Source organism: Calypte anna, chromosome 6 (genome assembly GCF_003957555.1).
Source record: "Calypte anna isolate BGI_N300 chromosome 6, bCalAnn1_v1.p, whole genome shotgun sequence".
Lineage (NCBI taxonomy): Eukaryota > Metazoa > Chordata > Aves > Apodiformes > Trochilidae > Calypte > Calypte anna.
In genome coordinates, this window is record NC_044252.1 from 26,264,663 (window position 1) to 26,292,543 (window position 27,881).

Consider the following 27,881-nt stretch of genomic DNA (forward strand, 5'->3'; position numbering starts at 1 on the left):
ATTTGAGGTGAGTTTGGACTAATTTGCATTGTAAGTATTTCTTGCACTGTGCTTTTATGAGTGAGTGCATTGCTTCCATTTCAGGGCTATTCTGTCTTTCATTAGAAAAAAAAAAACTGACCTAAAACCAAATTGCAATCTTAGATAATAGGGGCAGGGGCACTTGACCACCTGGTAAAGAAATCTCTGACTATGCTGAATACTGTAATCAGAAATATTTTAAATACACATTTTTCCCTTGTTTCTTAATAGGAACATTTGCAAGATCTTTGCTTCTTCATCACCAGAAGTTCCAGTTAGTTCTTGTGGATATGGCTGGGAGAGCCTCAAAAGAGGATTATGAGGTGGGAGGGGGACGTGAGAGGAGATGCACGTAAGGTGGCAGTTTGCAGCAGCTTTTCAGCAGATTTGAGAAAGATTGCTGATGTCCTTCTTCCTCTGCGCTGGAAGAAGCAGGATGAAAGGTTTAAGGAGTTGTGCTGCTTCTGCATAATACAGAGGGATCTCCTGAAGTCTAGTGACTGGTTTGTTTCCTTCTGCTGCCCAAGATGGACCTGCTGTAAGCATCATGTTCAGTTGAATTAGAGAAACACTGGTTGGTTTTGCAACATTCCTGCATTTGGTGTTGTCAAGACTTGATGCTGTCTTGTGTTCTGTGAGGACAATGGCTCAACAAACAAACCTTTTGTCACAAATGCATAAATAGTTCAGCAAGAAGTGTAACAAAGGCACTTGCATGCTCCAGAAACACTAAGCAGCAGGGACAATAGACTATCTTGGGAAGAAATGTCTTCTGTTGAAGCAAACATCATCCAGAGAACTAAAGAATGTGTTCTAAGTTGAGAAATGGCTTTTAAATAGAATTTCTGTAATGCTGCTGCAGGTCTTTGAAGAATGAAGATCATGGGCTAATGTGTTTTATTGATGTTCCTCCATGTTTCAGAGAAACACCTATCTTGTGATTTTACAAAAAAATTATATAAATTTTGATTGCTTGATTTGAAAGTTATCAGCACAAATTGTGGTAATTAGCCTTCTTTAGCATAGTAGCCTCTGGATCAGGATGTTTTTAGACTTGAGTGGTGTTGTTCTGATCTTAAATACCTGCATTTACCTGCATTTACCTAAATTACCATTTACCTAAATACCTGCATTTCCCACTGTGCAATCAAAGCACCATAATTCAGTCTCTAATATTTAGTTGAAGGAAGTGCCACCTTTAATTTTCTGTTCAGGTCTGGCTCATTATGATGTCCTCCTGAACCCATTTTTTTAACTCAGAGAGAAACACAGATATTGTTAATTTTGTCTTTGCTATTGGACAGTAACTTCTGATAAAATGGTGAGCTTGTGGACCACCTCAGCCAGAACAGTAAAGTCTGCAACTTCTGAACTGAAGCCCTTTATTACTCAAGTCTTCTCCTCAGCATGTACTAATAAAAAGAAGCAATTCCACAAGAATTGAGATTGCTCAGTTTTGTTCCAGGCTTCTTTAATCTCATTATTGGTTGTGAGATTAAACCAGTGCTGTGTTATCTTTTTACACTTGTAGGCAGATCTCTGCCTTTCTTTAACTGCTCTGTATTTGGGGGACAAGACTAAAATCAAGTACAAAGCTGCAAGAACTGAGGAAAATGTAGTGAAAGCTTGCTTCTTTTAAGCAAGTGATACAGTCTTACGAACAAACACAGAACAGATTTCTTTACAATCCTTACCCAGCAGAAAAGAGCACTTGTTTTCAGTCTTTGTATTTATCCATATTGCATCAATTTGACCAGTTAAATTGTACAAGATACATGCAATAGTTTCTATAGGACATTCTGTCTGGGAATGTGAAGACAAATTCTGTTCTAAATTTAGATATCTTTAAAAAGAAAATTTAAAAATACATTATCAATTCTCAAATAAGAAGTTATAGGAGCCCCTTTTTATTTCATATGATGGAAGTGTATTTAAGGCAATTATAAAAAGGTGGATTGAAAACTACTGAGACACAGTGGGGTAATGCAGTTAGTAATATGCAGATCTTTAATTGGATCTTAACTTGTTTGTCCTGATCTGCTAGATTAGTGGCAAGCTTCTTTTATTCTGAGTAACTCCCTTGGATCTCATCTCTAGTCTCTGATAAAGTTATCTTCTGCGTATTGTCCCCTTTCTGTGGGGATTCTGACCGGAATAAATTGTTTTCTTAGCTTCACCATAAAACTGAAAGTAAGTGGTTTGAAATCAATCCATTCCAGCCAGTGCTTTCTGATTGACAGACCTGTAAGCATACCATGCTTCTGTGGCTGATATCCACAACAGGACTAGAGGTATCAGCATGTGCCTGCAGGCATGTGGCTCCAGGCAGCACATTCTCACCAGGATTTTCCATGGATGTGGCTAGAGGCAGAGAGGAAAGTGAAACCAAGTGGGTGATACTCATACTTTGGTGAGCTTGGTATTCCTTACCAAAGTGACTGCTGGATCCTCCCACCCCTTCTTGCTCTGGGGGACTGCCTGCCTTAGAGGATTAGCATTTGGAACAGGTTCAGCTGCTTTCCTGGAGATGTGTGAAGATATTGCTCCAAAGCTGCAGTGCTGGGATGTTGCCCTGTGTCTGCTCACACATCACTATTTGAAGGAACAGCAAAGGCCTGGTGTCAGCAAGCCTCATGCCCAGCAGTGTCTCTGGCTACCAGCTGGGTGATTCCGATAAATCTGGGACAATGTTAAAATGCAACCCTGGAGTTGTGTTTTAAGTTTAACTAAATAATTGAAGATCATTTTGAATACCTCTTTAATGTTATGGGAACAGTTTCAGCCAGACATCCTTGTGTACTGATGAGTTTTCCCTACCAAAGGTTCATAGCTTAATATTTCTGTGTGTAGGAAAGATCCTTCAGTGGTCAGTGAAGTGTAAGGTTGTTCCTGTAATTCCAAATGCACACAGAATTGGTAGAGCATGAAATATCTTCCCCAAAACCCCAACTCTGTATCCCTAAATTTCAGGTTACATAGCATGTATGGAAATCGTAATCCAGTAAAAATCAGGGAAATACTGCCATTACTGTAGAATATTTATTTTCTGCTACAATATTTTAAAATTTTATTTCTGCGTCAATAAAATGTTGTTGTGCTTTTTATGTTTTACATTGTTTTTCCTTTTGTCCATCAACCATCTTGCCTGCTTCCAAGTGAAGGAAACTAGAGAGGTGTTTTGGGATGCTGGATTAGGGGAATTGAAATATGTGGGCAACCAAGTGGCAGATTCTCTGTTCCTTTGTGTATAGTTATGTTAGAAAGATAAATTACTAACCAGTACATTTCCTGGTTTGGATGCTGTAATGAGAAACAGGTGGGGAATTAAAGACATTGCTAGCTGAGAACTAGAAGTGCTGCAAAGATCTCTGCATTATCTTAAAGGTAGAAAATGATCCTGAACCTGATCCTCTCCGCAGACTTCTGCTGTGTGTAACAGAGAAGCACAGATGATGTTATTCACCTGTCCTTGAATGGGAGTGGGGAATATCTTGGGTAAATGAGAAGATGATGGAGAGGACCATGCTTATGCTAGGATTGCTTCACCAACAACTGTAGCAACTCAATCCTTTCAGAAGTGGTTGTGTAGCTTTTAAGGAAGGTTGTTTTAAGAGTATTTTTCACTTTGGCAGAAATTCTGGTTTTGGTTGCTACCTCAGCATCCCCTGATTCTTGCCTATGCCACTAAGTGTACTGAAAAATAAACCATTTCAGACTGTGAGAACTGAATTCTAAACATCTAATAAAGAGGTAATTCTTGAAATTCTGTGGCTGATGGCATGCAGAGGATCAAAGGACACCATCAGGTAGTCCCTTTGGTTTTTAATGTGTCAATTCTAGGATACAAAGTGAATATATAAAGGATATAACGTGAAAGAGAAGCAATGAATTTCAGGCTAAAAAAGGAAACCATGAAGTGTGAAGATAAGGAGTAAGGTCTCTTGTACCAATGTAGACTTATCCATCATGATCTCTGGGGAGTTCTGACTGGAGATACTTTTGTGCAGTTCATTTTTATATGCTTCATCTGGCAAACCACCAGCACAAATGTCTCATGATGCCCTTGGTTCAAACCAGCAGTGGTATAAAGGGTTGTATGTTCAGAATTTTGTTACTAACTTCATTGAAGCAACGTGTGGACTTACAGTCAGAAGGATGGAAGATGTGGCGCCAAAAGGGGCTGGAGGTGGTGCATATTTGCAGTATTTCCATCCCCAGATGCCCACAAGAATTTGTCAGTGTGGAGACTTCTATAATCCAGTGACTGAATACTACTCAGAAAGTCTCCTTTTATGCTGTAACCAACCAAGTGGTCGAGCAATTGAACTATTTGGCAGGTGTGACACCAGATCTCAGTTCTCAGCTCATATTTTCTGCCTGCAAATGGATGGTTAGAGGCAGGTGGAAAGTCAAACATATTCTCTACAGCTGAGTTATAGACCTATTGGGGAACCTGGCAGATGATGATTGTTCATAATATTTTAATTTTTTTTTAGAGTTCACCTTTATTGCCAGTTTAAAGTTTCACTGCTATTAGACTGATTTTCCTGTAATTTCTGTGCATTTCATTCTGTTTCTGTTGAAGCAAAAGAAATGAGGTTCTAGACCAAGCATAGGAGCAGGGGAAGAGAAACCTAATTTTTTCTTCAGTACCTGGATTCATCACAAGCAGGGTGCTTGGCTTTGTGCATAAAATTTTGCAAATAAATCAGATAGGTCCTTGTTCTTGGACATTTTCTTTTCCCACCTGCTGTCACTATGTCCTTCTCCTGCATTTGTACCCACCACTCAGCAAGTGCCTGCTAACTCTTACACCTGGAGCAGCTGCAGCAGCTTTCCTAACTAGCAAATACTGCATAACAAAGCAGAAGACTTCAAGGACTCCTGTCTCCTGGCTTTGGGTTTGGGTTTGCTTAATTACTGATGTGGTATCACAGTTCATGAGGATATCACACAGAATAAACCCCTGAGTTGGTTTTAATTGATACGTGCAAGCTTTTGAAATGGTATCTTTTTCTTTCATGGCAAGAACCCAATTATATTGGTATTTTCACAATTCTGTTTCAGATGAGAAGCAGCAGATGGTTGCAAATGTTGAGAAACAGCTCGAAGAAGCAAGGGAACTGGTACGTTTTGACTTTTCATATGTTAACTGCAGATTCCTAGGGAAAATAATAGGGTCATTGGCAGTAACATTAACACATATGATGCCCTAAAATGCTTCACAGTAATGTATTAGAATGAAATAATAATTTTGAAGTAGTTTGAGGATATAAAATACCCAAGAGGAGTGGATGCTTTCTTAATCTTGTGTTAAGTGATTTAAAGTTTGTATTATTGCTGTAAGCTATTACAGACTGCTGCAGACTTTGAGCTGTGAACTAGGTCTTTTACATTAGGAACTGAATTAAATATTTACACACATGAATTCTTTGTGCTATTTCTTGTGGGACCTATGCATCTACTTGATTTAATCTGTCTGATTGTCTTGTAGAGCCACATATCTTTTTATCTCCCTTAGTAAGTAAGGCATAAAGATACTTTGTTGTTTGAGGTCAAGGGGACAATGTTGAGTTACTGATCAGAGAAGACTATAGATATTCACCAAGCATTAGTTAAAGGCCCACACTGACAGAAGAAAACAATATGTGTTAAGAAATTGTGGCTTTTAAAAAAAAATTGTTCCCATTACATCCTGTCATGTCCTCCATCTGATGAAGTACAAAAGCTAAGTTTTGTAGATGTGGGGTAATTGAGTAAAAGGCATTTGTGACAGCTGAGATTGACTTTTCCCCACATGACCAAGAGTTCCTTGCCTCAAAGTTGTTTCTGTCTACTGCTTGCAAGTGAGTTTGGTTTATCTAGTGTCAGAAGAGTAATCTGACTGTTAGGACAGGGAAAGGAAATCAGTTCTCCTAGCCTGCAAGTTCCTATATTTGAGCAACTTGAATCAATTATTTGGTTACTAACTGAACAGTAATATTGAAATTCACTTTTTGAAGTGGTATGGGAAGAAAAAGGTCTGTAGAGTGTTAGTTGACATACCTGTCATATATAATAACTTAATTAGTCTTGCAGACTCTAGAGCATTGGAATAACTAACATCCAGGAAAGCTGGATTTTGGGATTATTCCCTGCAGCTTTACCCTTAGAGAATGGCAAGGTGCCTAGTCTCTTTGATAGAGTGTTTTAAAACACAGTAAAATTACTGTGCTGCCTCATGAGGATATTCTGAAGATATATTAAGGCCTTTCTGGCACTTTAATATTCAAACAGCCGAGATAAAGTAAAAATCTGGAAATATTTTTCATCTTTTCACTATGACTTGACATGTCAAGTACAAGGAATTTGTAGCAGGGGTGGTCTGATGAAAAGTCATACAAAGTAAGATTGGAAGGAGCAGAAATTGAGTTACTGACTTATTCCTTCTTATGTCAGAAGATCATTTAAATTTGTATTTATTATAAGATTAAAAAGTAAGCCCTGTATCTGCACTTTTATCCTAATGATGATCTTCATTTCATGTACTGGCTTTTCTTTCACACTTTTGTTTTAGATCTTGTTGCTAATGCTTCTAGACAGGTGCTTAATTCAATTATTGGCTTCAAGCAATTACCTAACATGGTGATTAATGTCAAGGCTTGGGTTTAAAAATCAATTTGAACAAATGTGCTAGTAACAGAACTGATTAAAAAGATCCTCTTTAACTAAAGACTACAGCAGAAAATAAAAATAAACCTAATTCATTGCTACTGATAGTTTTCATATGTTGTTTTGCTTTGTTGTCTTGAGTAGTCAAAGCTGGATTTAGCTTATTTTGTTTTATTTTCTTCCTGGCTGGGAAGTAACACTCATATATTATAAATATTATTGTAGTGCTAGTTTATTTACATTGACTAGCCACTGGTTGTTTTAAAACACTGTCTGCTTTGTTTGGGTAATATCACTGTTGTAATTGATTTGATGTATGTGCAGAACTGACACCAAAACTTTCAGACCCCAAGGCTGCCTTTTCAAGCCAGAGCTGCTGAGTAAGAGATCTCTGGAGAGAAATCCTATAGTTCTCCATCTCCTTTGGAGTATCGGAATATTATTTTTACCAGGTTTTTAAGAAAGGTGGATGTTGTGATAACCTTAGGGGTACTCGTGTTTATAAAATCTAGCATGTGCTAGAAGAGCTGGAATTAGCATTTTGAGTGAAATTTTATATTTTAGAAATAAAAACTCTGTGTTATTTGCCTTTACCTTTTATGAGGGACCTACAACAAAACTGAAGGGTTGCAAATCTTGGGTTTTTCTTCTCTAGACACTTGGCTTTTTAGTAATGTACTTAAATTTAGTGTTACAAATGCTAGGTGATTCTTTAGACAGTTGGGTTTTTTTAATTTAGTTCTCTATTTTAGTTTCAAGACTTCAGAATCAGAATAAAATAACAAACCTTAAGGTTTCAGAAGTTTTAGCTTTTAGCTTTTCTATAGGCAACCTGAGCTGCTACAGATATCTTGAGATCTATATGCCAGGTTATTTTTAGCTTTTAGTAGAATTTAGTTCTGTTGTTGCTTGTATGTAAAAAATACCATTTTGTGACCAATAATATGAGGCTCGAAAATTAAGACGATTGATATTAGGTTGAATTTAAGTTCACATCTGCTTGGACCACTATCTTCTGTATAACATCACATGAAAACGTATCCATTTAGCCTCTGATGACAAAAAAAAAGGTGTTACATGTTGATCAGCCTTATTATGCAGGATTCATCACTGTTCCTTGGTCCTGACTCTATTGTATTGCCCCTTTAGAATGAACATTTTCGAATTCATGGTCACTGGTCTGGTCCTTGATTCAAATTCTGTATTCATTGAGAGATGGTTTCATTTTTACATCATAGATCAGAATTGAGACTTCATTAAAGTATCGCAACCTTGCACATATAATTATATATGTATGTGAGCAGTGTTCTCTGTGTTTATAGAACATTTGAGATTAATATATTGAGATGAAATTGATAAAATGTAAGCCATTAACTCCAGTTACTGGTTTAATTTTATAATTAAAGTTAAGCTGGAGCCAAAGAAGTGTGTAGAGTTAGAAATTGCTTTGTATATTTTAATTCATTGCTGACGATTTAATTAAAGTCTGCTTTACAGTTTATTATTGAATATAATTTTGTATAATCAGAATAGATCACGCAGAATGACTTTTAAGTATCTGGTAATTGCATTGATTAAATTCAGATGCTTTTCTTAGGATATAAGGATGGAATTTCAAAGTGTAAGCTAGCAATTACATAGGGATAAACTGTAGCTATCCCTTGTGAAGATCCATAACCAGTAGCTTGGGACCCTAATTGGAAGGCATTTCTGTTCCAGTGCCATATTGCTCAACTGAGATCAGTAGGAGGTAAGTAAATATTGTTTCAGGTGCCTACAGCAACCAAGTAGAGAGATTCTTTTATCTTTTTAGAGTAAGTTGGAAAGATTTTAAAAGGCAGGTAAGGGATTCTTCAGCTGTGCAAAACAGCATTCCTGAAGAGACAGCTCCACGGAGAGGAGGCTCTGTGACCGAGTCAGCTGGTAATTATCAGGCAGCTCAGCCTTGGTTTAGAACTCCTTTGGAGTATGTATATGTGCCACATTCTTGCATTTCAGGTCCTTTAGCATTCTGTGTGGCAAGAATTAATAGAAAAAGCTGTTGAAAGATAGAATATATCTCTGACATTTTATTGTATTTGCTTGAATACAAGTTCTTGAATAGTGTTGTCTTTAAACCTGGAAATACAGCTATTTGATATACCTACATACAGATTTGGGATGTAGATTTAGGCAATCTTTGTAATTCTGCTGCTTAAGTATTTAAAAGAACAATTATTTTCTTAAACATGGACACTGGTGGTAAATAAAACTTTAAATGTGTATATACACACATAGGTATACACACATGCATGTCTGTATATATTTATACACTCACCCACTTGTGTGTGTATATAAAAAAAAAGAAATAACATACCTTTTTCACCCAATAGTTTCCAAAACCGAACAGTGAGATGGAAGTTGGCTTTCTTGTGAGCTATACTGATTTACAGGAAGTAGTTTAACCTCACTTTTATTATTTTTGTAATAAAATGTATGAATCATGTTTGGAGTTAAAGTCCAAACATTTATGAGAAGACTAATTCCTTCCAAGTGCTAATAATATTAATTTTGTCACTTTTTGTTGACTTAGGGCTGTGCAAAGATTTTGATAAATTATTTATGTATTGCAGAATAAACAACGTTTTTCTTGATAAAGAAGGAATGTTTCTTAGTATCTGTTAACCATTCAGATAAATTTATCCTTGCTTTAATTACCCTGTGGATTTATATTTCTCTTCTCTATTTTTACTTGCTAGCTTGAGCAGATGGAACTTGAAGTTCGAGAGATCCCACCTCAAAGCCGAGGGATGTACAGCAGTCGAATGAGAAGCTACAAGCAAGAAATGGGAAAACTTGAAGCTGATTTTGTGAGTTTTTAACGTTCCATGAAGAACACACCTATGAGAATCTTTAAAATACAATAATGTTGTTATTCAGGCAACTCAGAGGGTATTTTGACTAGTGAGACAGGCAAGTTCTGCATGCATCTTGCTGTATGTATGGAGAGATGAAAACCAGACTGGCAAAGAGAAGTTTTTCTTTTTGTAGAAGTCTCACACCAAAATTCAAGTTGCTAGTCTTCTGGCCCTTTGCCCTGGATCTGAGTTGTTTCTGTGTCATTAAATATTGTGAGTATTCATGCAGTAGGCAAAATAGTTGTCTTTTAATCCTATTTCTCAAGGAATGAATGGTAGAATATCAGAATTGATACTTAAAACTTAAAGTAAGTGTACTCCAAATGGAAAATAACAGTTTGTTTAAAACACCTTGGAGCAATGTGGGTAGTAACATGAAAAAACATATGGTCTTCATCCATGTAAGGTTTGAATGTAGTTCATCTCATGTGCACTTCATTTCTCAGTCTCTGTGATTTTTTTTTTCATTGCACTTAGGTTCTTCTTGGCTTTTGTACAAAGTGGTTATAAATACTACATTTTTCAAATAATGAGTGCAAACTAACAAGATTCCCTTGTCTAGGGGTTTATGCTACAGCTATCAGTTCTTTTTTGTAACTAGGATTTGCACTGAAGAGATTTACATAGAGACAAAACTGTTTCCTCTAAAATCCTGCAGAAGTTCAAAGGAGTTGCACAGTGTAGGAAAACGCTGTTAATTGGCAGCAGCTCTGTTCCTCCAGGGTAGGTAGAAAGAAATTACTAGTGGCAGTTTTTTCCATACACTGGAGAACTGTGAATTTTCTCATGTTGCTGGCAGCAGTTTATTCCTTTGGGGGAGGGGAATCAATGTTTATACCTGCAGCCAGGAAATCTAGCTGACAGTCACTCCTCTGTGCTTCTGCCAGGTTGAGGAGTTGCAGAAAAATATATTAGATAGAAGATGGTTGCAATTTTATCAAGTTTGAGGAACGTTAGGACAAAAAGACTTGCATTAAAATTTAGAGACAGTCTCATGCTGTTCTCTCTTAGGACGTGTGTACAGCCCTGAAGGCTGAACAGTGCCTTCCAAGAGGGAGCAATTTCTGGACCAGTAGTGAATGCTGTTTATCTTCTTAGATGTGGGATAATTTGCTGTCAGCATTTATTTTTTGCTGGTCTCCTTCTCTGTGTAGGCAGAAGGCAGGAGTTGATACTTCCATATTTCCAGGCAATAGGGAATGGGAGAGTTCAGAGCTGGATATAATTTATGGAAGAGGAGAAATGACCAGGTGTTGAAGAGATGCCTCAGACCAACTAGGAGTTATGGGATCAAAAGAATGTGTTTGCTCAGAGTGAAGGACCAAAAGCAACATGAGAAAGAGGAAGGAACAGATCATAATGGGAAAAAAACAACAGCTGAAAACCCAAGGATGGCATTCACCTGAAGATCAGGGAAAGAAACTGGAATGAAGGCTGCAGCAAAGTACTGTGGGAAAATAACAGCTATGCTTGGAAAAATCTGTTAAAAACAAAATAGTGTTGTTACAACTAAATTCCCTACATTATTTCAGTCCCAACATTTCTGTGTGTTTGTATGCAATGGTTTGAGAATCTTTCTGGATTATTGTCCAGTCAAAAGCAACTTGGAAACAACAAAATAATTCAGTTGAGAGTTCAAATAGGGAAGAAAAGGAAGCAAGGGAAGTGTTTCTGTGAATGAAGTGCAAAAAATACACACCTCAGTATACAGTCTTTTTCAGAGAGTTCTGTATTTTAAACACAAAGTGAACTCAGAACCAAGAGAGGTAGTTTTCTTTCATACTCCTCATAATGAATATGAGTTTTGATTTTGTAGTTCTTTGCATACCTTATAGCACCTTGAACGTTTGCCCTCACCCAAGGAGTTGTGGAAAGCAACAGCACAGAAACGTATTTAAAGATCAGGAGAAAAAAACATGAAGTATGTCCATCCACAGGGATGGACAATATTAGGGTTTATTTGTGGCATATGATCTTTAATTTGTGAGTTTATTTGATCTGTGGCAAAATGTCTAAAACTGACAAAACACTGGACCATCACTTTGAAGTAGTTCATACTAGGGCACTTTTATGAACATTCAGTGTTTTTTTTCCTATGCACTTTACTATGCCAAAAATATATTCTGAAAAGCATGGATTTGAGCTTAGTTGAGCTGTCCTTTGAAAGTTTACTCCAAACATGGTGTGTTTCTCTCTAACTTACTAATCAAGTAGGAGCAAATAGCAAATGGGAGATTTATTTTCTGCAGTCCAGAGGTGTTACGGAGGCACTGTACTGACACAGGTAGTTGGTAACCCACTAATTGCATTAAATCCCATCTGAGGAGAAAATGCCACCTTGCTGCATCTCATCCCTCCCTCTTGGAGAGCAACAGTGGTAACGGAAAAAAAAGAAGCTCAATTTTTGTCCATAAAAGTACTCAGCATAGCATTATGAAAATGGATGGGGAAAATGAACAGAGCAAACATTGCACCTCAGCTTAAGGCAGGTTCAATGCTTGGGTCAGAGGTGTGCATGGGAAGGAGATGCCTGAGGAGAAATGTAAGGATCAGGCAAGCATAAACTGATGCTTCTTTGCAAAAAAAGCTGCAAGTCCCCAAGCTCGGATGCTCCTGGGCTCCTGCACTGCCCCGGGCTTGCTGGGTTGCAGAGATTGTGCCAATAGCTCTCTCTTGTGGCATGAAGTGGAGTTGCACCTCACGTACTCGTGCTTTCTGGGTTGATACAAGGACTTGGGACCACCTGCTAAATAGTTACTCAAATTTAAAACGATCTTCCTGTGAACAGGTTTTTGTTTCCTGCCCCTACCAATGCACTATTCTGGGGTTTAAGCTTGTAAATATTTCGTTTTCGACTGTTTCAAATGTAGAATGTCTGTGATTACTGCCTGCATGAAGTAAGGGAAAAAATGCTTTAATTTTGTTGTAGGTTTTTAAGTACATGGACTAGACGTGGTGCTTATTTTTTTCAAATTGCTATGCTTACCTGAAAGTAACCAATTTTTAAACAGTGGTAAAAGGCTTTCCAGATTTTATAAAAACACCTTGATCTGAAGCTATCGCAGTTCATGTGACACTGTAACTATAAACTTGGCAAATATGTGGTTATCAGCAATCATTAATATTTACCCCAAGGGTTCTGTGTCAGAGCACCATAAAAAAGAAAAAGAAGAAACTTACCCCTGAAGTAAAGAGGCATTCATGTAGCTGGGGAAATATAAAAATCCAGCAAGACTGTATTAAACATAACATTTTTATTACACAAACAAGGACCTCGCAATCACTGCTGAAAGTGGGATGGGTGAATTCCATGGCAAAAATAGCTATCCACTAAAAGAGGAGACATTGGAACTGTTCCCATCCTGTTGTGGCAGCACAGAGGTGCATTTTAATGGTAGCATTTGTTACCAATCCGAGTGATAGTACTCATTCCTTTTTAAAATTAATACTTCCTCAAAATGGATACTGATTTTGGTTATTCTGACCTTCAGCGTTTTACAAAACTTGACCAAACATTTAAACATTTTGCCATTTAACAGTAACTTCAGTCATAGTAAAGAGATACATTCACATTTCACACCTCCTACAGGTTCTGTTTAAGGTAATTGTTTAAATGGCAGCTACTGTTAAGCCTCAAAAACATTTAACATGATAAGTAATAGAATTTCATTTGATAAAGTGCCACAGTTTGGATAGTTGTTCTATCACCTTCCCCACCTGGGAAGGGGGAATCTGGAAAAGGAAAGGAGGCCCTTTGGTTGGAATGAAAACAGATTTAATAATAATAGTGAACTTATATTAACCCCAGTGATAACATGAGATACAAAGTTATACTCGGCTCCATCTAGTAGTAGCAAGCTGTGTGCTTCCAGCAGTGGAGGCTGAATACCAACTTTGCCAGCATGACAGCTCCAGCAAAAACATGGTGGTCACATCAAGTGGAGGAGGCTTGGGACAACCAACAAGCTAGATGGGACTATTTTGGGAAGGCAGCCATTGTAGAAGCCCCAGTTCTTGCAGACTTCCCAATTTACAGTGAGTGGGACGTTTATGGTATGGAATACTTCAGTTGGCCACCTTGGGTCAGCTGCCCCTCCTAGCCCACTTGTCCTGCATGGTTCAAAATTACTCTCAACCTTGATCACTACCAGAGTATTGAATCTCTTTTGTTCTCACAGAACTGGACTCTGCAGGCCCTCAAAACTGCAAACAGAAAAATGATTTTCGAATTCTTTCCCAGCAAGACCAGGACATGAAGTTTGCTCTTTTGTAGGACTCTGAAGTATCACCTGATCCCAGAAGCTCACCAGAACAACTGCTACAGCTGTGTCAGCTGCATTCTGGCTGCTTATTTCAGGTTCAGTCACCTGAAGATTCAAATGGCTGTAAGCTTAAGGAATACCATTTGTCAAATTGCAAGTTAGTGGCCTGTATTTTTATGGCAGGAGTCTTCCTGACATTTCCAGTTTGAGCTAAATTTTAGAGGTGTAACTTTTGCTGCTGGATTATTTTTTTCTATAAAGCAAAGTATTATTCCTTTATAATTAGAAAAACAAAACTTCTGTGTGGGACAGATGTATATGTCTTTACAGTTGCATCCCAATTACATTATTTAAAACAGAGAACCCACCATGTGTAAGTGTTATAGATGCACGTGCACTCTTCATGGGCAGGCATGGCTGCCTGTAGTGGAAACCTGATCTTATTGACAAACTTCTGAAATTAGATTAAGTTTTTGCTGTGTGAATCTGATTCAGGAGAAAGAATTCAAAATTACTGACCACAGACTTTGACAACCTAATAGTAAGAAAGCATTTCGTTAACAGGAGTTCCTTCACTGTACCACTTCTGTAGAGACTGTCACCTTCTTGAGGCAAGTAATCGTTCCTTTACACTGTTCTCAAACTGCTCAATACAGAGTTACTGTTTTGGTTTGGTTTTGGTTTTTTTCTGTTCCTTTTCTAATAACTTCTGGTACAGTATTTGTCTGCTTGGCTGCTGCTGCTGAACATTAGGCCAACTAATTTCTATAGAGGCAAATTCCACATTGTCTTAAGTTTGTTTTTACTTGTGTCCCCACCTTGGCAGGTTTGTGTTGGAAGAAGGTGGAGGCATTTTATGTTTTACAATGACTATTTATAATGCTGAACTTTTAACTGGGAAAAACGTGATACAGGCAGTAATGTTTTTTGTGGGTTTTTCTGTGCTTTGGTTGTTTGAGTTTGTTTGGGATCTTTTGTACTATTAAAGGCCTAAACTGAGTTTGTGAAGAAAGATTAGGAAGTGGTACAACTTAGATCCCCTGTCGAAAACTTACCCTCATTTATTTGCATCCTTAGCATTTTTTCATAATTTTGTGTGGAAGGAGATTTATTTCACCATGGAATTTACATGGATGACATGTTTTTCTTTAGATGAAAGTGTGGAAGATAGGAGTTAACATGCTTACTTTATAATTAACCTAGGGGGTTATAATGATCTTAACTGAGATTCCTGAGAAGCCAAAGCAGTGTAGCACACCATGTCTCCTGTGTTTTATAATTCTGTAGGTTTTGCTTACAAAGAATCCTCTTGTGTTTGACTAGTAAGATGCATTTTGTAACACACTGTTGGAAGAGATAGTATGCTGGATAAGAGCAACCAAGCAACAAACTTTTAATTTAGATAAAATTAATTTCTTAAATGGATTCTCCTCACCCAACTTCAGCCTTGATGTTTTTAAGAAATTCTGTGTGTCTCTCTCCAGAGAAGGTGGTCATCTGCTAACATGTAGGAATCAGATTGGTGAGTTTTGTGGTGTGCTTTGCTTCAGCAAGCTGGCAACTGTGGAGGTGATGCACATGATTTTAAGAAAAAACAGTTTGTGAAGCACTAGACTTAGCTGAGTGATTACAAATAAAGGTGCTTTCAAGAAGTGATTTGGTGAGTCTGATAATTCTTGTCTCTGGCTGGGGGTTATGAATAGAAGGCACACTGACTCATGCCATGCACTGAAAGCATTCATGCCTCTTTCTTTCCTTTCTCCTATCACACACAAAATGTTTCTGTATTAAATGAAGGTAAAAAAGCATTCTATGACAGAATGAAATCCTTCTGTAAAATATGTCTTAAGACACGTAATAGAAATTCATCATGGCAACATTCTGCCTCTTCCACTAAACATGCAGTCTTTAGCCATACCTGGATGCCAGTGCTCATCAGCCTTTCCCAGGTAGAAAACTCATTTCTCTGCCAACCATGTAATTAGTTCTTACATTAAAACTTCTACTTCTCAAAGCAATAGACTTAAATCTTTTTGCTGGTGGAAGAAGCAAAGTCCACTCAAAATTACTTACAGTCAGCTGGTGAGTAAAGAGGTTTTCACAGAAGGTGAATGCTGGTTTTGGGGGCAGAAGGAAGAAGTCTTTAATGTTTCTCACTTTCTCAGTGTTTTCTTATTTTAGTCAAGTGGTACTTCCCTACCCATCATGCAAAAAGAAGCAAGCTGTCATTGTCCTGTTTTTGCTAGCAGCAATAATAAAGGTTCTGTAGTTGAAACATAGGTATGGGGTGAGATGATGAGTAAGAGCAGAACAGAGCACATCTCGCTTTCCCTTCTTTTTATTTCTCCCCTCATCATATAAGTAGAAGCTTGATTTGGTTCCTATCAGGACTTGAAACATAAGCATTCAACAGAAAACAGCAGACAAGTTTAGCAAAAAGCCCCATTTTTTTAACATGCTTGCTTTTCAGACTAGAACTGCACTCAGTTCCATAATGTGTCATTGATTGCTCTTTTTTTTTTTTTTTGGAGTGAGGCTAATTTCTGTTTTACTGCAAAACAGGAACGGACATGTGCTACTGAGAAACCAAAAGAATAGGAAGAAATGTACCAGTTTGATACTTGGAAGGATTAATTATAGCCCTTTTCAGATTTCGTGCTTTGTTTGCCAGGGAAAGACACTAGATGGCACTGTTTGCAAAGCCAGCCCTTTTTTTTTCTTTTTCTTTTTTTTTTTTTTTTTTTTTTCTCCCTTTTTTTTTTTTCCTCCTGTTTCTTTTTCTCTTTTTTTTTCTCTTTTTTTTCTTTGGTAGTAACTGAAATTACTGTTTCATGAATAAAATATTTCTGGTGGGATTTGCATTTCTATATTGGCTGAAGATACTGTGTTGAATGTTTTATTAACCAGCCCAGTGCAACTGTCAGCCTATTAAAGAGATCCAATGGACCCTGTTTAGCTAAATAAACTAAATAAATCCAATTCGTCAAATTGTGTTCCTGGCTGTTTATTTTCCCTTCTTTTGATGTACAGTTTATTTTAAGTTAAAGCCACATAGTTTTAAAAATTAATGGGAGAACAGAATTTAGTGTTTGAAACATGAGAAACTAATTGCCATGGTCAAAAATAGCTTTCTTTTATGGTGAAGTTGCTGTCTGGTAAATGGTGGACTTTTTATTGCTGACTGATTAACTGTCCAATCTCAAATATTAGTTTGGCAAACAAGTAGTTAATGGCTTTTCTTTGCCTGCTTGCTGGGTTCTGTTGCTTTCATGAAATAAAACTTGAAATATAAGCATTGCTGTTAAAATCAGCTTTTTCTACTGAACTTCAAGAGGTTTGTGCCTCATCTTGATAGTTTCTCAATCAGAATTCAGGAGGAAATTTTTATATATTTATTGCATATTAAGTGCTTGTTGGAATTCCAATTGCATCATAGACGGATATTGGAGTGTAAAACAATCTCTTTGTGTAACTGAAAATATTGTATATCTGTTTGTCACAGAACTGTCGAACATTACAAATAGTAGCATTCATTATATTCTGCTAACACAAATCCTACTTTAGTTACTTTTTTTTTTTTGGTGAAAATCTTTGTCATAGATTCATGGTAGTGGTATTGGCATAGTGAAAATTCTTCTGAGCCAATTAACAATTCCTGTAAATGCAAATATATTCAACATTTGTTAAGAAGTAAAACGAAGAAACAGTGATGGATGTGTTATCTTTTTCTTTCTGATGCTTAAGTGACGTTATGGGTTAACTTCTGTGTGGTTTATAAGATTTGAAGTTGCCAAATATCATGTTTTTATTTTTATAATCTCAGCTTTCCAAAAGTACAATACTGAATTTTAGTGCAACTGAAACACTAATTGAATTCTGCTTTTTGCTTTTCTATCTAAAAATCTACTATAACAGATTAAAAAGTCTTTGTGAAGAGCCACCATGTTAGTATGAATTTGGTACTATCCAGGATTCTTAAGTAACATCATTCAATTAGCTTGTTCCATCTGTTTTTCTTACAAATGTTACTGAATGTTACTGAAATTGTATATTTTGCTATTGTTCCTCCACCAAAGTCTAACCTAAGGATAAAGTGGGTGGTTATGCAGATATTTTCAGAGTTGGCTTTCCTTGTGTAGGCACATTTTCATTTTTCCTGAAAAATACAAAATTTCTTTCCCAAGTTGCAAATACTTAAAAATGGTATTTAATAACAAAACACACGATATTAGCCTGTTGTCTCAACGATAAAAACATCTCTTTTTGTTGTCCAAGCTTTTTTTTTTTTTTTTTTTTTTTTAGCATACTAGTATTAAACACAGAAGGAAACTTACAGTTCTTTAAAACTGGTTAGCAGAGGTAAAAGAAGATGGTCTTTCAGTCTTTCACAGCAGCAGAGATATCTTTTTTCTGGCTTAAGACCTAGTGAGGAAGGAATATAAAGCAAAAAAAGCAGCTGGAAGTGGATTAGAATTCTTCCCCACCCTTCCCCCCAGCTACTTGTAATGTTCCTTACTAGATGAAGCATATGGAAAAAGTGTGAATATCTCTGCTCTTTTGTCTGCTAACTTTGTGTTCTGCAATCATTTAGTTGTTAGTTTCAAGTACAGTCAGCTTGCCTTAAAGCTGCTGTACAAACCACAACAAAAAGTGGGTATTGGCCACAAAGTCTATTTAAACTTAATGTTCTTAGAGAGCAAATCCCTGCAAAGGCCAGAGCATCTGTAAGTTGTACATTTTACAATTAAATGCTGATATAATTAGAACAAGTGGATTGAATCTAGCACCTCCTTTACTTTTGGTTTGCTTTTTATAAACTGCCTTTAGGGTGCCAGTGGTAGGAGTGTGAGCCTTGTTCCAATATTTAATAAATGATACAGAGGTTTTACTCCTTAAAGACCCAAACGATGAAAATTAGAGAAGAAATATAAGGAAGGGATAGTAAGAAGGAATATAGCAGGTGGCTGCCAGGATCAGCAGTAGGATAGAGTAACTTTTCCTGTTATAGTAAAATTTAAACATTTCCGATAAGTTTAATGAAAAACTACTTTTGCTAACTAAATATTTGGTGCTTGGTACATAAAGAAAAAGAGATTGGGGAATGTGCGTGGACTCTGCTCATTTCCCACTGAGTGGCATTTGTGCTCACTTTCTGAATCCCCACAGCTTTCTATCACTCTATAGTTTGTTTTATTTTCAGGGAAATTAAGATTAGAGTAAATAAGGATAGTATTTGCCAACTTACCTTCCTGGGCAGCATGTAAATATGTTAGGTAAGCTTTTGGAAAGGTTGGAATTCCAATTGCAGGCTTTGTACCTGTTCACTAAAGACTTTGAGAAGTCAAAGAAAAGGCTTTGTCAAGTCAAAAAAAAGGTATTGTGTTTGGTGGGTCCTGGACCTTAAGGTCTTGGACCTTAGTGCTCCTGCATTCTGAAGATAGCACCTTCCTTTCCACTGATTCATGGATACAAGACTTGAAGCCATTATTAAACTGAACTGTAACTTTTGCTAGGACATGTCACCAAACAGGAAAAAAAGAGAATAATGACATTAATATCAAAGCAAATTCTCTTTAATTCAGCGTTTGAAAAGTAACTTTCTATAGTGGTGGCTGGGTTTTTTTGGGACGTGTAACTGAAAACATTTTGACACAGGGATTCCTAATTGTCGAGTGCCTAGCACAAAAGGGTTTCTTACCCATGAGTAGAGAGCTCTTTGATACTGTGATAGTGAGCATTAAGTAAATAGAACTGTGCAAAGAACTAACTTGTTACATTGATGTGTTTTTCCTATTTTTTTGTTTTGTTTAAGAAATATAGTATAGTTTAAATATGTGTTGTTTCATTAGCAGCTGAATTTGAAACTACAGGTTTTCATTTTTTCTAGCATCCTTAAAAAAGGCCAATTTCCCTAGAATTAGTGTGGTTGGGACTTAAACTAATAATGTTAAGATGGGGTCTTAACAGTAGTTCCAGAAATGTATTTTTTTAATTGAAAAAAATGCTTGGCTTGCAATGACTGCTTTTTTTAATATTATTTTGTAATTCGGTATTATCAATAGCCCTAAATGCCCATGAGATTCCCTCTTCTTTCTGTCCTGTCTTCAGGAGAAATCAGACTCTGGGGTTCAGTTGTGTCAGCTTCCCACAAAGTTAGCTCAGGCAACTAAATCAAGGCAAAAAGTTACAGACAGGTCAGGAGTAAGTTAGGGGTTGCTAACCTGAACTGCTTTCCCAGCCTTTTTAAGCCCTTTAGTGTTCCTTTTGTCTTTTCCTCACCTTCTGTCATGTTTTTCTCCTGTTAGATCTTTATTTCAGTTGAAGGCAGCTGGGCTGTATCTGTCTTCTGACCCATACTTGGAGTTAGTTTCAAGCATGTTATAAAGGTTCCCCTTTTCCGTTCATGAGCTGTATGTCCAGCATTCAGCAGTGCTGAGTGGTAGCTCCGTACTTGTGCTCTCTAGAGATCTTGGTTTAAAATCCACGATTTTTAGAATGAGCATGAGCAAAATTTGCTCCTCTCCTCATTCTTACTTTTCTTTTTTCTGCTTTTCTTTCCGGTGCAAACTTTAGAAGCTTTCACTTTTAATTTGTACCTTAAAAGCACTCCTAAGTTCATTTGCTGAGCTCCCTTTTCTCATAATCTAGAACCAGTTTGCAAGACATCCATGTGTTTTAAAAGATGTTTTAGCTGAGGACTTTCCTCCCACCTGGAGCATCATGTGCAGTGGTGGTCTTTGGTTAGGCAGTACTGCGATTTCGAAGTGAATCTCCCAGTTTTCCTTACTTCTTACATTTGAGTCTGAATATGATTGCTTTTTGAGGAAAATGAATTGAAAACTCCACTTCAGGTGTGAACCAAGTGCAGAAGTAAAGGTCTGAACCAAAGACTAGTGTTTCAGACAGCTTTGAACCATGCTGAAGTAAGGATATGTAGTATAGGAACCACGCTAAATCTGTTCTGCAATAAAACCTGAAATCATCTATGCTGCAGAACTGGTAGAGGAAAAACTCCAAGATGCTACGTGTTTTTATGTAGTTAAATGGATCCTTTTGGAGCAAGACTATCTTTTGAGGCTCTTCCTTTCTTTGTGGAAGATTTGGGCCCTTAGGAAATTTCGATTGCTCTTCATATTTCAAATAAAGGGAATCAGAGTGTGTGTTTCTATAGCCTAAAATCTAGTTATTTGTAAGTTTGGACTACTTCCTGAAATTTTCTTTTCAATCAGTTTGATTAGTGTATGAATTACTTATCATGTGTCAGTTCTTTCACTTGTTTTCTATTTGAACATGGAAACAAAGCTTCTGGTTTTCCATCATATTCAATATGCTTTCGAGGTGTGCTTTCAGCACTAAATTTCTGATATCCACAGAGGATTAGTGGGTGATAGTTAAAATACTCCTCATTTTAGTCCCCAGCTGTACTCACTGTGTTAGTGATTTTGATGCAACAGTGAAATGAATTGGTAAAATTCCTTTTACCTAAGCAAAAGGAAATACATATCCTGTCTTGGAGCATGTTCAGCTTATGTGGTGTATTCTAAGTTGTCACTATCCTTATCCCTGCCCTTTAAGTTTTACAAAATTGTTAAGAGGCTGTTGATGCCCATATTATCAAATCCTAGTATCAGCTGGGTTGTAAAATAATAAAATTCTTCTTTGTGTCTTAGCTGAGGTGTAGAGTGGGACTTGCTGAAGAAAAGAAAAGCCTCTTCCAGCAAAGCAAGAGGCTGTCAATGAACAGCCCACTCTCTGTTTCTCCTGCCTTTAAACTCTTCTGTGCTACTGGGCATAATTTGGCCTGGATTTGGCTAGGGGAGGGATATTTGAACTGGTCTATACAACGGAGTTTATTGTATATACAGATAAGTAAGATTTGTATTTTTTAACCTTTAGTGCAATCTATTGGTGTCTGGATGGAAGGACTCTCAGATGAGGAGGTTGGCTGGGTAGTGGCAAGGGGGGATGAAATTCATTCAATGAGACTATGCTGCCCTTGGTTGCATTTCTTGTGAAGTACCTGGAAAGAAGTGAAAATAGGTTGTCCTGACACTGTCAACTAGAGAAGGTGATAATATCATTCCTCTTGAGGGAATAGAATCAAGAATCTACTATAGAAAGTGGAAGTAAATATATTGTTTTGCCCAACTTCACAGTTGTATTAAAATTTTCTTCTGCCTTGTATTTTAGCTGTTATGCAGGCTCAGTGTATTTTAGATCAGAAGAAGAAATCTTTGTTTTGTGCTTAAATATAGGTGAATAAGTTTGTGCATTTGTGGTTTTGGTTTTTTTAAACATTAAACACAGCCCTTTCCCTTGCCCACTATAGTCAGAATGGAATTCAAATTCTTCAGGAATTACAGTTTGTCTGTAAACTTCATTGTTGGACATACCACTTCAAAAACAGCCATATGAAGAAAAATGTGTGATGCACTTATTGACAGAGGAAAGCCAATAAATCCAATCTGATTCAGGAAGCTGAGAAATATTTTAATAACTTTTTGGCATTTTCCTGTAGTCCTTATTTACCTTATCAATAGTTACGGTGACATATGATTGTCAACTTTTTATATTAAACCAAACTAATAAATTAAACATGCTGTGTTTATACCTGATGAAAGCTGACGTTTTGGAAAGGTGTTAAAATATACTGACAGGTCTTGTTCATAAACTCCTTTGGTATAAATATGTAGATGACATCTTTAGATATTGTTTGTACATAGGCTGATAGGCAGGAAATGTTGACAACGTAACAAATGCAAATGTCAACCCCACAATTTAACCTTTCTGTGTAGGAAAAGATGTTAGTTTTAAGTTACATGTATCTTTTAACTTTATTTTCAAAGTTTTTTTTGAGCCTGTTATCATTGCTGTTTCATGTGCCAGTGAATGTAAAGCTGCAATAAGAAAGATTTGCACTTAAGAGCTTTTCTCTGTGGTGTTCCTACTTAAATGACTGCAGCTGAGAGGGTGTTTTTTCTTCTAATTCTTTTTATTTTTTGTGTTTGCCTATTACCTTCTGAATCTCTCTGCAATATCACCTGTTCATTCTTGACTTGCCAATGGTTCAGGGCTTCTAAGTGTGACTTAAGGGCAATAACCCAGTAAAGCTATGTTTAATATGTTTTATTGTGACAACAGACATATGGCTTTGGATTTAACTCAGGTCAGGGTTGTTTTGTAGGCAGAATATTTCTGTCTTGACCCCGGTCTCCTCTGTGGTGACATAAATCCATCGTGTGTTACCTGCTTGACATTTTTTCTGCATCCTCCGCAAGCTGCAGTTATATCAAATCTTGCTAAAGTTATGCCCAATGTCAGATGGACAGGGCCCTGAGCAGCACCCCCTTCATGTTCCTGTGGCCCAGGGCCCCATTTCAGGGCCACTGGTTCCTGCTCCAGGGATGCCATGGGATACTGGTTTACAGCTCCCCATGGCCCTGCCTGGCCACAGTGCTTACTGAGCTGGACCCTGATAAACCCTGGCCTGAATTTACTGGTGTTGTGAGCTTTGCGGCTGTTCTAGATGTGCCAAGAAACCTGTAAGTTCACTGTCCTCAGTCTTTCTAAGACTGCGTATCAAAGAATCATAGAATTGTTTTGGTTGGCAAAGACCCCTAAGGTCACCAAGTCCAACCATGGCTGTGCAAGCAAAGCTTCTGTGTACCAGTGTAAAGGACTGCTGGTGGGATTTCATAGTGCTGGCTTAGAGAATGCATTGAAATAATCCAGTATCCAGCACTGCCTTCAATGCAAATGCCTATTTTGATCTTGATAACCATGTGTAGAGTTCCATCTTAGTCATGAAAGGGGCTTCAAGAAGAAAAACATACTGCACTTCCATGCTGTCCTCTTTCTGTGACCCAGGCTTTTCACTGTCTTTTGTTGATTGATTTCACAACCAGAATGAACTTCTACATCATGTTCTTGCTTCGTACAGGTCTTCCTTTATCACTATTGAAAGTGCACTGGTAGACTGGAAAGGCACTGGGGGGTATTTTGTGATGTTTCACACAACTCTCAGGCTGGAATCACTGAGAATGAAGGAGTTTGAATATTGACTCTGTAATGGCTGAGGATTTGTCTATGAAATCTCATCAAGGAGAATCCTCTTTTTTCTCATACCTTATCAAATCTCTACTCTGGATGTCAGAGAGGTTAGGGAGAAGTCTGGGAAGAGGAGGTTGGTTGTAATTGTTCTGTGATGCTGGACAGTTGGAGTTAAAGCTGCAGCTGTTGTAGAAGGAATTAAAATTTCCTAGATTTTAGTAGTGGTAGAGGAAGTTACTACTGGTTTTGTGGTCTTTCCCTTTTAAATGACTTAAAGCACATCCATAGTTACAACTGGGTCTCTGTTATAAATAAAATCAAAAATATACCAGTGATTTTGATGTACTGAGCTACAGAGGTAATTAATGAAAGTCAAAGTAATGGGAGGTTGGTTCAGGCTTATAAAATTTAATAAGTTTTGGAAGGCTTCAGGTATATTAAAATAACTCTTTTCCAGAATAATTAACTACTTGGACTTAGTATTGAATCAGCCAATTAACAGTCCTGTTTTCTATTGTCAAAACTTTGGTAGCACATTAATGAACACCAAACTTTCGAGCAGAAATATTTCTGCAGTTAGGCTGACTTATGTATTACTTAAAAGTAAATCTCCAGAGCGTTTTTCAGCTGTATATTGTTTTCTTTTTGTTAGTTAGATGGACAGATTTGGGATGTACACTTGTGATTACTGCATAATTGACAGGAAATCCTCTGATATTTGACTGTCCAAAGAACATGAAAGCAATACTTTTACTTTGCAATGATCATATTCTGTCAGATAGCTGCATTGACTTTTTGAAACAGTTGGAGAAAATTGATAATACTTAATGTAAATGAAACTGTTACATTTGATACTTACCTGATGTTACCTCCCTGTGATACCAAGCAGTTCCAAATAGTGCAGTCAGCATGTTTTGCTGACTTATTCCAAATCTTTCCCTAGGGAAATCACTGAAAGTTGTGGGACAAAGCCCTTTCATGTGCTGTTTGACCACCATTGCTTAGTTTCCTGAGTCATCTAACTAGGTGGCTTCATTTAATCCACTCACTTTATACAGACTATTAATTGATGCTTTGTATCAGGGGAACTGACCTTTTTGTTTTTTGGTTTTTGGGTTTTTTTCTGAAAAATATACACCTTTCATTTGTAAACCATTATCTGAAAATAGAGCTTTAGGATTCTGAATAGCTCTGGCAGGGCTTGGGCAGCGTGGCTGCAATGTAGTTTTGGAAATGGCCATTAATTAGCATTCTAGTTCTTTAGCTTTATTTAGCAGCTTTTCTGCTCAGTGTAATACCATTTTTCTTTTTCTATCCATAGGTTTTGTTGTTGTTGTGCACTTCCTGCTTAGCAGAATGTTTGTTTAAGTAGATCTAAGTGCAATGAATTTCCTGAAAGTTACTCATTGGGGAAATTGAAATGAAATTTTAAAATATCATTAGGAATGCAAACAATAAATTCTTCCATTTGCTGTAGGCATCGTTAGGCTGGAATGACTAGAAAAGGTTCTGGTTAATTAGAAGTAATTTGTTAGAAACCTGAATTTTTATTTTTTTTTTTTTATTATTTCCTAGATTAAAACTCAGTTCCCAGCTGGATGCTTATAAGTGCAGGAAATGTATTTGTGAGATGATTAATTGCAAAAAGATGGATAATTGGAGTTCATATGATATGTCAAATGTGGCTAAACCGAGAGGTTCTCTGCATGTCGAAAGAGATTGGCTGAAGTCTAGATGGTAGAATATTGAGCAAGGAGTGTTTTTAGAGATTATTAATAATCACAGATTGCTGCAAAAGGACTGGGCAGAGCTTGGCTGTAAAGAGCAAACCCCTTCCAGCCCTTTCCTGTTACTTTGAGTTTTAATTAGCATGGTTTTAGTTTTGTCCTCTTGCCTTTATTGCTGTTATGTGAATTGGAGATTAGGAAGCACAGTGAACATCACACATCTAACACCAATGCTTAGAGACAAAGATATCTCCTCCTCTTCACTAGCAAGGGCTCAGCCTCCTGTAGAATAGCTGAACAGTCCTACTGGACTTGAGAATTTGACTCTCTTGTATTACTCCTTCCCAAGGTTCTTGCCTCACAATCATTATGGTTTTTTTCTGTGGTGTTTTGTTGTTGTTTTTTAACGTTTGTAAAATTTGCTTTGAGCCTCTTTTTGCATTTTTTAATTGTACAGTAATAATAATTTAAAAGGTGACACGTACAGTATAAACTGTATCAGTGGCATTTTGTTTTCATTATCCCTTATAGATGTTTAGCAAAACAGTGCCTGGTGTTTTAAATTACTTCTGCATTACTTGAAAATGGGAACTTCTGTTTGAATAGCCTATTGTTCTGTTAGCTACTACAATGCACTTCTAACCACACAGCGTAATTATATTCACAGCATTTTGGGATCATATAAAATATTTGTTGTTCCCTCCCGCCCCCAACATATAAACTTCATATCTTGATCTGGAGTTTCTAACCCTTGGAAATATTGCTTTACAAATGCAGCTAATGACCCAAATACAGCTTGTTTGTTGTGTATGAGTTGTATTAAAATAACGCACTGTATGTGTATTGTCATTAATGATATGCTCATTTTGATAATGGAGCTGCAGTCTCTTAGTATGTAGTCCTTGGGGAGATGCTGCATTTTTTTAACTAAGTATTGTTCTGGCTCCTTTCCTTGATTGGCCCAGAAATAGCAATCAGCTAGGGAGCAGGATGACATGCCTCTTAGCGATCCCTTTTATCTTTGAGATGAGTATCAACATTGTATGCTTCCTAATGGAAGTGTAATTTAATGAAATCTATTGGGTAAACATACTTCAGATGTTCAAAGGAGGTGACAAAATTTTTGCTGGCAGCCAGGACCTGGCTGGTTTCCAGCTTGCCTTTAGCTGCTATGCATATAGCATTGAGAGAGGCACTTAAAATAGGAACACAAAGTATTGTTTCCATTGTGTTTTGGGTTGCGGATTTTCCCCCCCCCACCCCTGTTTTATTTTCCTTAATTTTATTTTTGTGGTATTTGTACTAGTGCCCTCTGACTTCTAGGGTTTCCTAGTAAAATGATGGATGAGGTCAGGTTTCCCCTCTCCTCCTGAAAGAGGTAATGGCGCTAAGCTCGAGGGAGATCATTGGCACAGAACATGCTGCATATTGGAGAAAGGGTTGGGGGGGGACAAGTAGATGAGACTGCTGTTACCCAGTAGCTCTGTGAAAGAGCAAGTTCCTTTGTAGATTGATAAACATCCTGTTTTAAAGATTGTGGCAGAGCACTTTCGTTTTATCAATAATAATTGCTGATGCAGAACTGTCCTTTATTAGGTTTTATAATAGATGGCTGGAAGTGGAAGGAAAGCTGCTCTAACTTCCAACTCCTCAGCTACAAATCTGATTGCTAAAAGGAGACAGTTGTCCCTCTTCCTATTGACCCCTGCTCATAGAGCCCAGTGGTAGCAACCCTGGCAGAATGACTGGAAGATCATATCAGCATCGTTGTCCCTTAAGTGGATGTTTAACTGGACAGCTGCTGGGTCTTATTGCTCAGATCCTGATGCTTTGTTAAACAGTAGGAAAGGGTTTGAGAGGAAATACATTAGTGTTTAGACACATTTGAATGTAATCAATGTGTCTTTGAAACATGGGTTTTTTTCCTTTACGTGTGAGGTCCAGGGTGGGTTGTTTTTCTTTGAAGACTTCCACAGTGGGAAGAGTGGGATGAAGAACGTGCCCAGAAACCAAAAAGTATGTCATTTGCCTTTTGCTGTTCTTTCAGTTACTGATGGCTAAACCGGAGCTTTTCATTGTGTCCCACTTTATGTCCTGGTTGACCCCCTAAAGAAGTCTCATTTCCAAGCTTTTGTTGTCACTCTTCTATTGAGTGTATGATGTGATATATGTGATCATTGTGGTTTTACTGCAGTAACAAGTTGGTTCTTCTGACTGGAGGAAGTCATGGTCTGCCATCAGGGAGCTTGTTCCAAATGTTCCAACTTTGCGTA

At 37.4% G+C, this 27,881-nt stretch overlaps 1 protein-coding gene across 4 annotated transcripts in view; it reads left to right on the plus strand.

The window, feature by feature from the left end:
• VTI1A (vesicle transport through interaction with t-SNAREs 1A) overlaps positions 1 to 27,881 on the plus strand; it is a 258,149-nt gene that overhangs the window by 2,352 nt on the left and 227,916 nt on the right. For all 4 annotated transcript variants that reach the window (XM_030452930.1, XM_030452931.1, XM_030452932.1 and 1 more), the window contains exons 2-3: positions 5,089 to 5,147; positions 9,411 to 9,521. In XM_030452930.1, the coding sequence (XP_030308790.1) occupies positions 5,089 to 5,147; positions 9,411 to 9,521 (170 nt within the window). The remainder of the gene's footprint in view (positions 1 to 5,088; positions 5,148 to 9,410; positions 9,522 to 27,881) is intronic.